The sequence below is a fragment of the Xyrauchen texanus genome, chromosome 26 (assembly GCF_025860055.1).
Source record: "Xyrauchen texanus isolate HMW12.3.18 chromosome 26, RBS_HiC_50CHRs, whole genome shotgun sequence".
In the NCBI taxonomy this organism is placed as follows: Eukaryota; Metazoa; Chordata; class Actinopteri; order Cypriniformes; family Catostomidae; genus Xyrauchen; species Xyrauchen texanus.
Genome location: NC_068301.1, coordinates 25254400 through 25269902, shown reverse-complemented (window position 1 = coordinate 25269902; position 15503 = coordinate 25254400). Strand labels below are relative to the sequence as shown.

Genomic DNA, 15503 nt, shown 5'->3' with positions numbered 1-15503 from the left:
AAAAGATTTATGTCTTGTAAGGTCAAGTTTAATGATAGGGATCTTTTTGGCTTGGAAGGCCCTTGGGGGTCTGGCTTCCTCACCTATGACCTTGTGAGAACTTCCTGAACTCCTAAACCAAAAATACACTTATATATTTCCTTGCAGACCTGCCACAGATTTTGAATTTAAAAACCTTCAGACAAAATTCTTGCCAAGTGTTTTATTGTGACAGAGGGAAACTCTTTTGTGAACTGCTGACAGCTTATTTTTTTTGTCACCTCCCAAAGCAGTGTAGGTGTGTGCTAATTATAACTGACCTAGCCTCATTCAACAGTTTCAAGTGCCTGTTTTTTAATCAACATGTTTGACTCATTTCTTGACTTCAGTGGGCAAAGCCACTCCTTTCTACTTCTTAAGATTCATACAACACAAATAAAGAAGCTTTTTCAACCTATTCGCCCCTGCACAACCTGTAGAAAACACAACCATACATTTACAAACACATGCGCACATGGCCATGCAGATTTGCATATCCTTAATAAAGCTGAATGGGCCATGACCAACACTGACACATGCCTCTGTTTTCCTTTCTGCCAGCAGTAAGCTCATAACCCCAAGGCATCTCTGGCAGATTGTACATCGTAGACTCAAATAAGCCCTTGCGCAATATTGTACTGTATGTGGCAGCAGTATGCTTTTGAAGGCGGATGTCGAAACCATTAACAAAAACAAGCACTGGGTGACAGAGAACAAACCTGGAGTACAGGTACTTCTACTCAGAACACAGTATATGGTTAACCATTTGTGACCAGCTTCATCATTTAATGGATTGAAGTCAAAAGAAAAGAAATTAATTAGTAGAATCATACAAATTATAGGCTATCATTAGAAATACTACTATAGTGCATAAAACTCAAAATGCGTGTCTGTGTCAAAGTTATGAGAAATTCTAATTTTTCCTTTCACTTGAATTGAAATGAAATCTCACTAGTTAATTATATTCAGTAAATCTCTTGTTTGGACATACTTGCTACTCAGTTCATCAAAGAAAAATTCCAAACCATTATAATGAAAAAATACTCTATGTGCATATATTAAACATAAATGAAGATGCAGAAATATAAACAGTTATTCAATATTAAATGACACATCTGAAGCGTCTTTCAATTTTACAGTAATTCAGATGCATTGACACCTTTGCAGAGGTCACCAAGGCTTTTCCTATAGTGACAGCCAAACCTCTGCATTTGCTTGATGAATTGAGAGATTCCATGTATTGGGGAATGTATATCCAGACCCTGCAACATCTCCTTCTCTCTTAGTGAGTCACGGTGACTCATGCTGTAGTTATGATGCCTTTCTCTCTTTCTCTTTTATAACCGCTGCGAGGCAACCGTTGTGTTAATATTCAGTACAGTCAGGCGCTACAGCACACACAAACACACACTGGTTCCCATTATGGCCCCTGTAAATAATGAATCAGACGGGTGAGGAGGGAATCCTGTCCTCAGATATTATCGTCCCCAAGGGCATTGAATGAATGGTCAGTTTGTGCGTCTGTCACAAAAATGCCACGTACTCACAAAGACTTTTGAGATGCCATAACCATTCATTTCACAAAGGTGCAGCACATCAGCCAGTCAATGCTTCAATTTACTATTTTGCATGATTAATATTCTGGACCTTTTAGAAATTAATTATGTATGATTTGATAATTATACACATTTTCATATTCTTCAATATTCATATATTCTTATTATATGAATTCAATATCCTGTATTATATTCAAATTCTTGCAGATTTTAACCTCATCTGTAAACTGCCAAAATACAGACAGCACATTACATACCCTACCTGAGACCTGGATCACAACTACAGCCGTGGCCAAAAGTATTGGCAGTGACATACATTTTGTGTTTTGCCAAGTTTGCTGATTTAGTATTTGTAGATAATTTTTTAACAAGTTTCTATGGTATACTGGAAAACAATGATAAGCGTTTCATATGTTTTAAAGGCTTTTATTGGCAAAAACATTCAATATATGCAAGGAGTCAATATTTACAGTGTTGACCCTTGTTCTTCATAACCTCTGCAATTCGCTCTGGCATGTTGGATATCAGCTTCTGGGCCAAATCCTGACTGATGGCGATCCATTCTTGCCTTATTAGTGCTCGGAGTTGATCACAATTTGTGGGCTTCTGCTTGTCCGCTCGCCTTTTGAGGATTGACCACAGGTTCTCTATGGGATTAAGATCTGGGGAGTTGCTTGGCCACGGATCTCTCCGAGCCACTTCATTATCACTCTTGCCTTGTGACATGGTGCTCCATCATGCTGGAAAATGCACAGATCATCACCAAATTTCTCCTGGATCGTTGGGAGAAGTTGCTCTTGCGGGACATTTTGATACCATTCTTTATTCATGGCAGTGTTTTGGGGCAGAATTGTGAGAGAACCCACTCCCTTGGATGAAAAGCAATCCCATACATGGATGGTCTCAGGATGCTTCACTGTTGGCACGACACAGGACTCATGGTAGCGGTCACCTTTTCTTCTCATTCTGATAGAAAAGGATTTATGATGCTCTCTTGTGATTGGCTGATTGAAACTGGACCCTTTTCAGAAACCGTGATTTCAACTTGTAATATGATTTAAACAAACTCGTATACTGTACAGTGTATTACTAAGCCTTCTTTCTGACAGTTTTTTTCATGCCATATCTCATAGTGTGTATAAATAATAAATAACACATTCATTTTAGGCCTACATTCTGAATTGTTGCATTTTGGACAATTAGATAACCACAACAACATGGCACTCTGTATTATATGGCATATACATTACAGAAAATGTCTAGTTAGAACATGCATGCATTACTTAACTGATCTTTGTTCACTCTGAAAAGTGATGGACAACTCTCAGACACAATTTTCCTATCATATACACAATGCAGACAACTTGTGTTGCCAAAAATCTTTGTCTACACCAACATGCTGTCATATTTCATACAGCGACACCATAATTTCAGATTTCTATGTTAATGATCTGTATTTACACTTCTGCTCCTGTCAGAGCTTGTGATTGTTACACCAGCATTACTGGTTACTGTTTCTGACTCATTCATGACTGACATAAAAGCTATGAGACACAAAATGCAGAGCACTGGGTGGGTCAAGTTCCAGGGAATCACTATTGTTTCTACTTACAACATACCCATAGTGTGTCTTTTGTTATCTACAATTTGCAAACAGATGAATGCATGCAAACACTCTGTTTAAATGCAAACAATGGTTTTGAGATAAATGAAATAGGCCATTATGCAAGAGCTGGCTTTATTGGTACAATGATTTTACAAAGGCATGCTTTAAACAAATCACCATATTGATCACTGTTTGGCACTTTAAACACAAAACACATGTTGGCATTTGAAAAACTATTTCAAGTAATACCTGTTCCCTCTTTGAAGGTGTTCTCTGGTATATATAATTTACAAGAAAACATTTATTGCTGGTGGTACTAGTTTAATTATGTCATCTATTCATTAAAAATACTGTAGAGTTCAATAATGTCGCTGTCTAAAAATACTGTGGATCAGACATATTTGACAGAAGGGCAATGACAAGTCATCTTAATGCTCATCATCTGTCACTTCTTCCAAATCATCATCATCTTCATCCTCCTCCTCCTCATCATCTTCTGCCTCATCTCTTTTCCTCTGTCTGCTAGATGTTCCTGACTGCACCAGAAAAAAGCCTTTTAATTGCAGTTAAGAATCAAAAGTCTGAATTATTCTAACAAGATTGATGTATGGCAAAAAAGAACAAGACTTCTCCAGCAAGAAAGATGCAACAGTGCTGCCTGATGGAAAATCTTCTGTTTCTGTTGTCAAAGCATGGCATGTTACGCTATTTGCATGTCGAGGATAATTTTGCTCTAATGGTCATGGAACTATATTGAAATAAAACATGTTTTTATTGAAACTAACTACACAGCCAAAAGTATTTGGACACCCCTTTCTAATGAATAGGTTTGGCTAAGCCCCTTACTTCCAGTGAATAAAAACTGAAAAGTGGTGGTGGCATAGTGGCTAAAGCACAGGGCCCTTAATCAGAAGGTCGCTGGTTCGAACTCCACAGCCACCACCATTGTGTCCTTGAGCAAGGCACTTAACTCCAGGTTGTTCCGGGGGGATTGTCCCTGTAATAATTGCACAGTAAGTCGCTTTAGATAAAAGCATCTGCCAAATGCATAAATGCAAATGTTATGGCAACAATTTGGAAATACCAATCCATTAAACAGAACTTGATTGGTCTGCAGAAACTCCAGAACTGAACCCCATTGAACACCTCTCAAATGAATGGGGGCAAATACCCTCAGCCGTGTTCCAATATCTAGTGAAAAGCCTTCCCTGAGGAGTGGAAGCTGTTATGGAGGACAAACTCCCAAATAATATTAGGGATGTGCACGAGTAATCGAGTACTCATTCTGCACCAGCTAGTCGATTATTACACTACTTGAATATCCTTAATATACTTTTCTTACTTCATTTGCCTGATGTAAGCAGTGCTGATTTTGACAATACTTTCCCTCTGAATCTCTCACCACATCTCACAGTTACAAATTAGTCCACTGGGGGGCACTGTGGATGTTTGTCATTGAGATTTTTGGATGAGAGGAGATATGATTCAGACCTTTGTGTTCAAGCAAAGCCAAGTGTGTCAATACTTGAATATTTTTATTCTTTTTAAATTCTACTATATTAGTATTAGTTTCTTGTTGGAGTCATGTATACCAATGGACAAAGATCTGCTTTTATGGTGAAAAGAAAATGTGAAGCGGTATGAGAAATTTGGAAGCCAGTATGTGTGTATGTGCATTAAGTATCTGAACACTGACGGAGCGCATTTGAAAAGCCAACTTCACCACTTGTGTTTTATGAATAATACCATGTGAAATGATAAAAATATGATAGCCTTTATGTAGACTCTAATCAGTACTGGTTTCAGTACTGGTTTCTATGTAATCTCTGGGTGACTTCAAATGTTTTTACTATAATTAAATTATTTTTATTTTTTTCATTTCTAATAAAGTATATTGTTTATTTATTTTACCCCCTCAAAAGAAGAGCAGAGTTTGTTAAAGATACCTCGTGGTGTTTGGGTGTCCACATGCTTTGGCCATATACTGTAGTGATATATACTAAGTTCACATACTTAGAAAAGTAATTGCTTGAACATTATGATGTTATGAGTATACTGTTCTAAAATTTGGGATTATTATTATGGTATTTCCAAAATCCCTAAACAAAGACCAAAATAAATGTCTAAAATAAATAAAAGGCATACTACACAACCGCCATTCCATTTTACAAAAAACACATACCTGCAGCGTTCCTGATTTACTCATTGATGTACCAGTGCGATTCAGGGACAGTTTAGAATTGGCACGAACTATTTCTAACCGTGACTGGTAATCAGGGGGGTGCAAGGAATTCCTGAATACCTGTCAAGATAACAAAAGGGGATGTAGACTGCAATTCCTATGGACCATCAAGAACCAAATGCTATCTATCTAAAACCCTCTTCAGATAATAAAATAACAATGGCACAGCCGGGCTCAAATAAGAAACATTAAAAAGAGAAATTACTTAACATATACTAGTGCCACATACTGTTCTACCAACACGGAAACATATGTTGTTTAGTTTGAAAGGAAATATTTTTTTACACAAACTCTCCTGGTATGGGTGTGCCAACAAACATGGTCACCTCACTTTATTATCTCCAGTTAAATACTACAGTAAGATTATTTACTTCCTGAATATCTCTGTATTCTGTAATTGTCTTCATAAACCTGTCACCATGCACCATCATATGACCATTACAATTTACAGATCAAATTACAAGTGAACAAAGTTCAGACAAGAACAAGGAAACTTTCCCGTAAAACCCCTGGGGAAACAATATTCATATGACGCTTTTCCCAGCTAGACAAGATAAAAAAAATAAAGAGTTTTGAGAATAAATTTAGTTTTGGCATGTCAAACTGTGAATGCATAAATAAATGCATTAGCCAGTGTGAAAATTCCACAGCTGACTGTACATGCCTCTCAAGTTCTTTAACAAATCGGGCTTGGAGGGAGCCTCATTCTCCAGCTACCACAGCTTTCATCATTTTGACAGTGTGGAGATCTCAAGAGGAGAAAGAATATAATGTGATTAGACATCAAGACAGACAAGCTCCAACCAGCAGGACTACCGGGGTAGCATTGCTGGTGCAGAGTGCTCACCTCAAGGTCTCCCTCCTCATCAACATTCTGAATGTGTTGGTAAGCTGTTGTGTAAATTTCCAAAGCCTTGGCATGGAACGCCATCTCCACTGTCACATATTCACCAAAGATTTTCTACATGGGGAAACAAGAGACCAACATTCTCGTTTATATATTATTAAAATGATGTATGAAAATGTGTCTTGTTGAATTAAAGGGATAATTCACCCAAAATGAAAATTCTGTCAGCATTTAGTCACCCTTATGTCATTTAAAACCAGTATGACTTTCTTTCTTCCATGACACACCAAAAGAGAAGTTAAGCAGAATCACAAGGGTCACTATTCACTTTCATTGTATGGCAATGAGCAACTCTAATATAAATGACTCCTTTTGTATTTGATGGATGAAAGAAAATCAACATGAACTTGGAAAAACATAAGGGTAAGTAAAAGACAGAATTTTCATTCTTGAGTAAACTGTTGCTTTAAACACACAGTATATCAAATATACTTCCTTAATACTCATTTACTTTTAAGTAACACACTTTAAAATTGGTCAAAATAAGCTGTTTTTTCTGCACAAAGAATAAAATGAGTAGCCTGAGGAACCTTAATGTCACAAATTTTCTGCATCTCAAAGTCATCTATTGTTTCCTCCAGCTGGCGAGTCGTACGTGTGGCATCCATTGTGGCTCTTTGGAGTTCACTCTCAGCCTTTCATGACACAACAGACAATCAAACGAGAAGCAAAAATCATTCTGAGCTGTGGAGATGTACACGATGCGAGTTCATGTCTCGACATTAGCTCGCTAAGAGGTTTTTAACTAGTGCAATGAGATGCCCTAAATCAGTAGAGCATAACTGACATATTAGTGCCAGGTTGTTTTTGTTTGGCTGTTCTTGAACCTACTTGGTAAAAATTATAACACTTTACTATAAGTTAACATACGGTTAATATATTAGGTATCATGAACAAACAATAAATTATTTTGATCTCTTAATATTGGTTTATTTTCATTCATAACTATACTGTACTAATATTCATTGCTAGTTCACATTAGTTCAAAATGCATTAACTAATGTCCGAGTTAGTTGTACAACGTTTAATTTTAGACATGTATTAGTATATGTAGAAATGAACATTAATCAAGATTAATAAATGCTATATTAGTAATGGTCATTGCTAATTCTTAACTATGGCATTAACTAATGTTAACGTATACAACCTTATTGTAAAGTGTTACCATTATAATTATGTATTTTTTAAGATAGTATTACGTTTGTTGCATACAAGGCCCACCTGTGACTGGGAGAACATGTCAAGGAAATATCTCTAACACCATGCTCTATCTTCAGGCAAATATGAAATAGGCATGTGACTATTTTTGTATTATTATTATTTTTACATTATTTAGAAAACTATGGAGCCCCTTAGAGGACAAGGTGGGATTTTTCTGAAATAGTTTTGCATGCCCTTGCAGTAAATTTTGTGTTCCCTCAAAAAACATTTATCATGGTTTTACTTAAATAACCATATTTTAACCTTGATATTTGAAGTAAAACCATAGTAATAATACAAAAAACAAAAACTATAGTAATAAAAATAATAATTTAGTGGTTATTTTGATAGAACTACAAATACCATGGTATGTGTAATAAAACGATAGTAACCACAGGATTAACCATGGTTAATCTATTGTAAAACCATGGTTATTATATGGATACAATAGGCTATACTGTATTAAAACCATGGTTACTTAACTTACTTTTCAAAGTTACAACAATATTACTATTGTAAAACCATGGTTTGTCAAAAATTATGGTTACTACAGTCTACAAAATTTGTAGCACTTTATTATAAGGTCACGTTTGTTAACATAGTAAATGCATTAGTTATCATTAACTAATAATTAACATTTTTTTTTACAGTATTTATTAATCTCTGTAGATATCAGTTAATAAAAATACAATTGATCATTGTTAGTTCATAGTGCATTAACTAATGTTAATGTGTACAACATTTGATTTAAAATGTATTAGTAAATGTTGAAATTAACATTAACCAGCATTAATAAATGCAGTAAAATGATTGTTAATTGTTAGTTCACGTTAACTAATGTTAAAAAATGAAACCTAATTTTAAAGTGTTACCACAATATTAGTAAAACCAGTTAAACTATGGTATTTGCACTGTAAAACCATAATGCCCACAAAATGAAAAAACAAATTTAACTATAGTTTTCGTTTTACTGGTATATCCCTATGAATATCATGGTTAAAATATGGTTACTGTAGTAAAACCATAGTAAATGTATTGCGAGCGAATGCAAAACTATTGCGAGGGAACAAAAAACTATATCAGAAATTAAAAATTCCCACCCTGTCTTCTAAGGGGCTCCGTAGAATACACATGACTAGAAGGCAATTTGACTAAAAACTGGGGCATCTTTCTTATTATGCTAATTTAATCTATGATCATAAAGTCAGTAAGAATTAGTGTTCTGCTGCAAAACTATGTCAATCTAATAAATCATTACATTTGGACCGCAAGGATACAATAATCTGTCTGTCTGAGGGGTTTCTCTGTCTCATCCTTTCTAACTGCTGCATCTGCTTTGCCTCTCTGTTCCTTGCACTCTGTGTTAACTTCAGGTCCTCCTGTAGACAGAATGGATAAAATCACAAAAGGTTGGTAGAACAGTGTCCTGTAGCAATATATATTTATATTCATCTGGTTCAAGCTATGACAACAGACATTGTACATCATGCTTACTGGGAATGTGATGCAATGCTGCCCTCATGAGATCACTGAGATAAGATCGTTTGTATATTTGGACTATAAACAATGAGCACTTCGAGAACCCATTAACCTACACATTAACACTGAGACTTACGGAAAAATAAACAAATAAATAAATAACTCACCCGTTTTGTTTTGACAATGTTCCCATAAGCTTTCAAAGGCTCTATAACTTTGACTTCTAGCCTCTCGACCTGTAAACAATACTGCATGTTTGTATGTTAATGATAAAACACAGAGAAGCTGAAGCATACTATTAAGGTTGTAAACAAACCTCTGCTTGGCGGTAGTCCTGAACCTTGGCCAGTTGATCTGCAAAATTCTTCAATCCAATTTTTAGGTTGGGTGTCTCTGTGTCAGCATAAAGCCTGACTTCTTTGACCAGCAGGTCAGCTTTGTCCCGCAGTCGTGCTGTTTTACGGACATAAGCAGCAAACAGTTGGCACAGTTCTCCAAAGTGCTTCTCTACATTGGTGATGTTCTCCTGGATCTGCTTGGTCTGGGTGTCCCTATAATGTACATGCAATATGAAGTATGTTTTCAGTGTGAATTACAAAACAGTGATTGCTCTCCGTCTCCAGTATGTTAAAAATGTTATGGTCTGATGTACTGTGTAAGATAGCAATAATGTACATTACAAAGCTATCTGTAGTACAGCCTCTACAGACGTGCATTTGTAAATATTGAATTCCTTAAAAGCTGCTGTTTTATATAGTAAAACGCGTATATCGGAAGAATCAGAAACTATTACTAAATAGAGAGAACATTACTATACAGAAACTACTAAATCTTAACAGGACAAGACTGGCTTGACAAAAAAGATAGGTTAAAACAGCAAACGTTGGAAATGTGAAGAAAAGCAAATGTATTATTTCTCATTTAAAGTGCAGTTACCATGATTGTTATCCCGTTTAAGCGATATCGCAAATTAAGTGTTTCTGGTTTTTTTTAAAAAAAGACTTGTTTAACTTAAAATGTAAAATAAATAAATAACAGTCATAAAAACACACACGCTATTCGAACGACTTAGTTTAGCAAGCTAGTTAGCTTCCCAGCTTTCATAACAAATCGAAATAACTTTTACCTCACTCTTGCATCGGGGGTGCGGCTCATGATTACTGGAAGCCAATATAAATGTATTCAGTTCTAGCTATATAGTAAACTATACAATTAATAACTTATTTAAAATCGTAAGAACGATCTGTGTTTCATGCTAATGTTAGAAGTAAATCTGAAAGAACGCCGTTACTATGGAGCCAAAGATGCGCCTTCTTCTTCTTTTACGGCGGATCGCAGACACATAAGTGCATTACCGCCACCTATCATCTAAATGGACCATTGGCACTCCACATACTATTTACCTTACTCCACCAACCTACATACAATCACCGTTAATTATTATACCCGCATAGAGGCTGAGGATTCGCCTACTCCGTTCCCACACTCAGCCCCCCCATGGAGGGGTAAAATAAATGAGAGAGATAATTTTATTTTGTGCAAACCTGTACTTCCCAAATAGTGTAACAATATTTGTATATCAGGTGTTGTTTCTACCTGGATTTAGTAAATTTTTAATGGTAAACTGCTCACACTTATTTACTAGTTCATCCTTTCACTTCCCTACCCACTACAGACTGTATAAGATTAAAATGCCTACCTTTTGTGTCAGTGTCCCAATACTGTTGCCATAATTTCAGAATATACTTTTTGATTATTGACTTTAATTCTGACCCACTAAAAGGAATCTGGATATCAACTATCTCTCTCTCTATGGCCTTTTTTTGCTAAAACATCTGCCTCTTCATTACCTCTCAACCCAATATGTGCCGGAACCCACAAATATTGTACCTTTTTACTATTTCGCTTAAGTGAATATAATTCTTGAATAATCTCTATTATCATATTTTTTCAGATTTATTAGAGCTTAACTAGAATCTGAGCATGTATTGCCTTAGATATTTAAACTTCACTAATCCACTTTATTGACATAATTATTGCAAACATCTCTCCAGTACACACTGGTAAGTAATCTGAAATCCTGTTATTCTTATGCACTTTTAACTTTGGAATTATGAATGAAGAACACACATGACCTGTTTTTGGATCTTTCGAAGCATCTGCATAAATGTGCATATAATCCCCATATCTTGACCCCACATACTCCCTTACATCATATTCCTCAGCTTCATATGGATCTTCCTTTTGCCTTCTTTCTAATACATTTAGATCAACTTCTGATTGGGACATAACCCACAATGGCACTGGAGATAAAGAATTATATGAGCATATCTAAATTCTTCCAGTCTCATACCTTTTACTAATTTCCCCACACTCCATCCAAAACTATTGCACTCTTTCTTCTCATATTCCCAACTCTGACCACTTAGATTTACCCAATAAGATGCCATTAATTGTTGTTGTCTGCAAAGGCATTTCACCCATCTCTACTTTAAGAGCTAAAACTGGAGAAGTCAAATATGTTTCGCAAAATATTTGTAGGGCTTGAGACTGAATTCGATATAATTTTGTTAAATAAGATTTATTTGCAGAACCATATACTACATGCGACCTCTACGGGTGAAATAAAATATATGGAGGGCCACTCAAAATGAAATCAGTAAAATATTTAAATACATAATAAAATACATAATAACATTGTTAAAAATTACATTTGATTATCTTACATTAATCATTAAATGTCCCTTGTATTTCATATAAGTATTATCTTTGGGTTGAGTTTTAATTTAAAGGTGCACTCCTAAAGACATGAATTGTAATTTTTGCAATATCTGTAGGAAGTCATGACCACTCACATTAAAATGAAGACTCCAGTCACATCAGTAACCTAATAAAAGCTGTTTTATTTTACATGGAGAGGGTCTGCACACGGGGGCTGCCATGTAAGAATCACGACCAGCTGAATACTCACTTAATCTCAGTAACCATCCTGTTATTTGAACTTCAATTATTAAAACAATTATTAAAGTAATCATGGCTGACTGTATATACTAAATATCTACAATGGCATCTGAAACTGAAAACTAGTGATTTTATAAATGTATTTATTTATAATCCCCTTTTCTCCCCAGTTTGGAATGCCCAATTCCCACTACTTAGTCGGTTCACGTGGTGGCGCAGTTACTCACCTCAATCCGGGTGGCGGAGGACAAGTCTCAGTTGCCTCCCCTTCTTATCACGTGGCTCGCTGTGCATGACTCAGTGGAGACTCAGCACATGGAGGCTCATACTACTCTCCGAGATCCACGGCCAACTTACTTGGTTCTCACCCCATTGAGAGCGAGAACCACTAATCGCGACCACGAGGAGTTTACCCCATGTGAATCAAACTTCTCTTGCAACCGGGCCATTTTGGTTGCTTAGGAGACCTGGCTGGAGTCACTTAGCACACCCTGGATTCGAAACCACCACTTAAGGGGTGGTAGTCAGTGTCAATACTCGCTGAGCTACCCAGGCCCCTAAAACTATTAATTTGAAATGATTCAGCATCCAAGCCACTAGGTTTCAGTGTAAGTCCAAGATGACACAAGTACAAAAGTTACTGAGTGCAACCTTTAAATAATAATTTTGAAAAAATATTTAACACACATAATAAAATACACAAAATCGTTAAAAAAGTAGATTATAATAATTAACTTAATTATTAATTATGTCCCTTGTATTTTTCATTTTAGCATGTGCTTAGATTCTTTTCATTTTCAGGGTTACAGCTCTCGACACGTTACTTGGCGACAGTGGGCATCACCTTTTATAATCAATTTCTTTGGACTTTCTGGTTAGAGTTTAGGCAAATGTTTTTCCACACTGCAACTATGGCTTTTAGTCCATTTATAAAATGTGGTGGTCTAGCCACATAACTGGTAAACTGGTAATCAGAAGGTCACTGGTTCGATCCCCACAGCCACCACCATTGTGTTCTTGAGCAAGGCACTTTACTCCAGGTTGTTCCGGGGGGATTGTCCCTAAAGGCTCTGTAAGTCGCTTTGGATAAAAGCGTCTGACAAATGCATAAAAATAAAAAAAAAATGTTGGCTGACATAAATACTGTAATTGACCTTAACAAATTTATTGATTGTGTGAAAAGAAGGTCATTATGGAAGAGGACATCCTACTTTGAAAGGTGACAACTACTTTTGTTGAGTGACATGTTGACAGCCGTAACCCTGAAAAAGACAATGAAAAGACACAGGGTTCCCTCTAGCTAAGCGGTATTAGCGGTTGCTCACAAAGCAAGGTCGCTTTTTTTATATAATTTTTTTGTAGGTAGTTATTTATAGCTATTTATTGTTATTTTATTGTTAATTTTAACAATTGTTGATCTAACAAGTAGGAATTAGCTTTAGGCCCCATATGCTCAGAAACGTCCCTAGACACGAACCTCATGCTTACATAAGAAATCAACCTAAAGGTACACTTAGTAACTTTTGTCTTTGTGTCATTTTGGACTTACACTGACACTTAGCGGCTTGGATGCAGCATCTTTTAAACTAAATAGCAGTCAGATGCCATTGTAGATATTTAGTAGCCTATCCACAGTCAGCCATGATTACTTTAATCAATGAAAGAGTCAAATAACAGGAGGGTTACTGAGATTAACTGAGTAGTATTCGGCTGGTCATGTGATTCTAACATGGCAGCCCCCATGTGTAGACCCTCTCCATGTAGAACAAAACAGCTTTTATTAAGTTATTGATACGACTGGAGTCTTCATTGTAATGTGAGTGGTCATGACTTCTACATACATTTATTCCAAATTAAATTTTCATGTCTTTTGGAGTTAAACTTTTTTAATGAGGAAACAATTACTTGAGTGCACCTTTAAAGATAATGCTAAATGAAAATGGATGCAAAATAATTCTAACATGAAGTACCAGGGACATTTTCTTTTTACTAATTAAATTATTAATTATAATAATTTTAACAATGTAACAATTTTATTATGTATTTAATAAGTTCTTTAAATATTTAAATAATGATTTTATATTTTAATTTGAGTAATTTGGCCCAACAAAATATCATTGTTTTTTTAATAATAAAAAATTCTAGAAATAATAAAAATTATAAAATTAACGCGATTAATGCGTAAATATGAATAGCATATGTCTGATATAATTATTTAAGAAAGAAATAAATAAACAAAAAAAGAATAAAGATGTGTAATATTTAAAAAAAGAGGGTGCATATAAATAAGATTCATAATCTCTCAATGTATTTACGTTAATGTGTACGAATAGCACGTGACAATGTTTGCAAGCACATTTGACTTGCTCTTTTAACGATGAATAAAGCATTATGACTTTAATTCCCCTCTCCAGGCACACATATGGCACGGCGAACCTTAGCGATTTTATTCGTTTTGTAACATTGCCAAAAGCAGACTTCATGATCATTGAAAGTAATGGGAATTCATTGTGATGCGCTCATGAATGTCACCAGCTGCTGTGTCTGCGCCTCTATGGAGAATGTCCAAAAACCTTCATTATCACGCTTAATCATCCATGGAATTGATCCCACTGTAACAGATTGCCTGTGTAAAACACGTCGCGTTAAGCTATGTGCATTGAATCCTATTTAAAAAGTCTGTGGTCACTTACAAGAGTGTTTTAGTCATTGCTTGGATATAGACTACTCCGCACACACGTGAACGCTCCCACCTGCGCCATCCACTAGCATGGCGTCAGAATTAGACAGACGGACGGACAGACAGATATAGAAAAAACATACATATATGGATACATTGTGCACGTGGCGGCATACATGACTACATCGAAAGGGTAATGTCTTCTACTGCAGTAACGCGTATCACCCGCTAGATGTCAGGCGATTTCTTTCTTATTCTTCTTATCTGTCTGACTGGATAAACTTTCAACTAGGCACTTATGTTCAAAATAATCCACATGCTTTTCCTTTAACTTATTAAGTTTATAGTCAAATAAAAGGTGTATAAAAGGTTGAATATGAGACTTGTTTTCTGTCCTAAGTTTGTATTTCTATATGAATGATGCATGAAGTAATATCTTGCACTTCTGGAAGAGTGTTTAGTAATATAGCTGTGCTGAGATTATATTTAAAATGTATATAACTACATACATTCCACATTCATGCATTGTGTGAAGTGAGGAATGAAGAGATTTAGAACACAGTTCTTCTTCTTATTCTTCTTCTTCTTTTTTTCATTCTTAAAGGATCTAAGGATATAATACAAGTTTTTAAAAGCAAACTAAATGTGTTTCAATGGCTTCAACAAAGAAAACTGTGTTGTAGTTTAGTTATGCAGTCACTATATTTCTTCAAAATTATTTTCTTATCCTTTTCTTTATATTCATTTTATATATAATTTTTTTTACATATTGCTTTGCTGTTTAATCTTATGTTGTGTGTTGTATTGTCTATAGTTAGATACAAGAGAAAGTCTCCATTTCCAGGTCTTCAACA

General features: G+C 35.5%; 1 protein-coding gene across 1 annotated transcript; it reads right to left on the bottom strand.

The window, feature by feature from the left end:
• Window positions 1–3311: 3311 nt before the first annotated feature.
• On the bottom strand, window positions 3312–10313 carry LOC127620097 (CBY1-interacting BAR domain-containing protein 1). Its single transcript, XM_052093198.1, has 9 exons — window positions 10135–10313; window positions 9325–9559; window positions 9176–9244; window positions 8807–8908; window positions 7551–7556; window positions 6860–6964; window positions 6270–6383; window positions 5363–5482; window positions 3312–3716 (listed from the first exon to the last, which is right to left on the bottom strand). Exons 1-9 carry the CDS (start codon window positions 10161–10163, stop codon window positions 3609–3611), a joined length of 888 nt encoding a protein of 295 aa, XP_051949158.1. The 5' UTR covers window positions 10164–10313; the 3' UTR covers window positions 3312–3608.
• Window positions 10314–15503: the final 5190 nt, after the last annotated feature.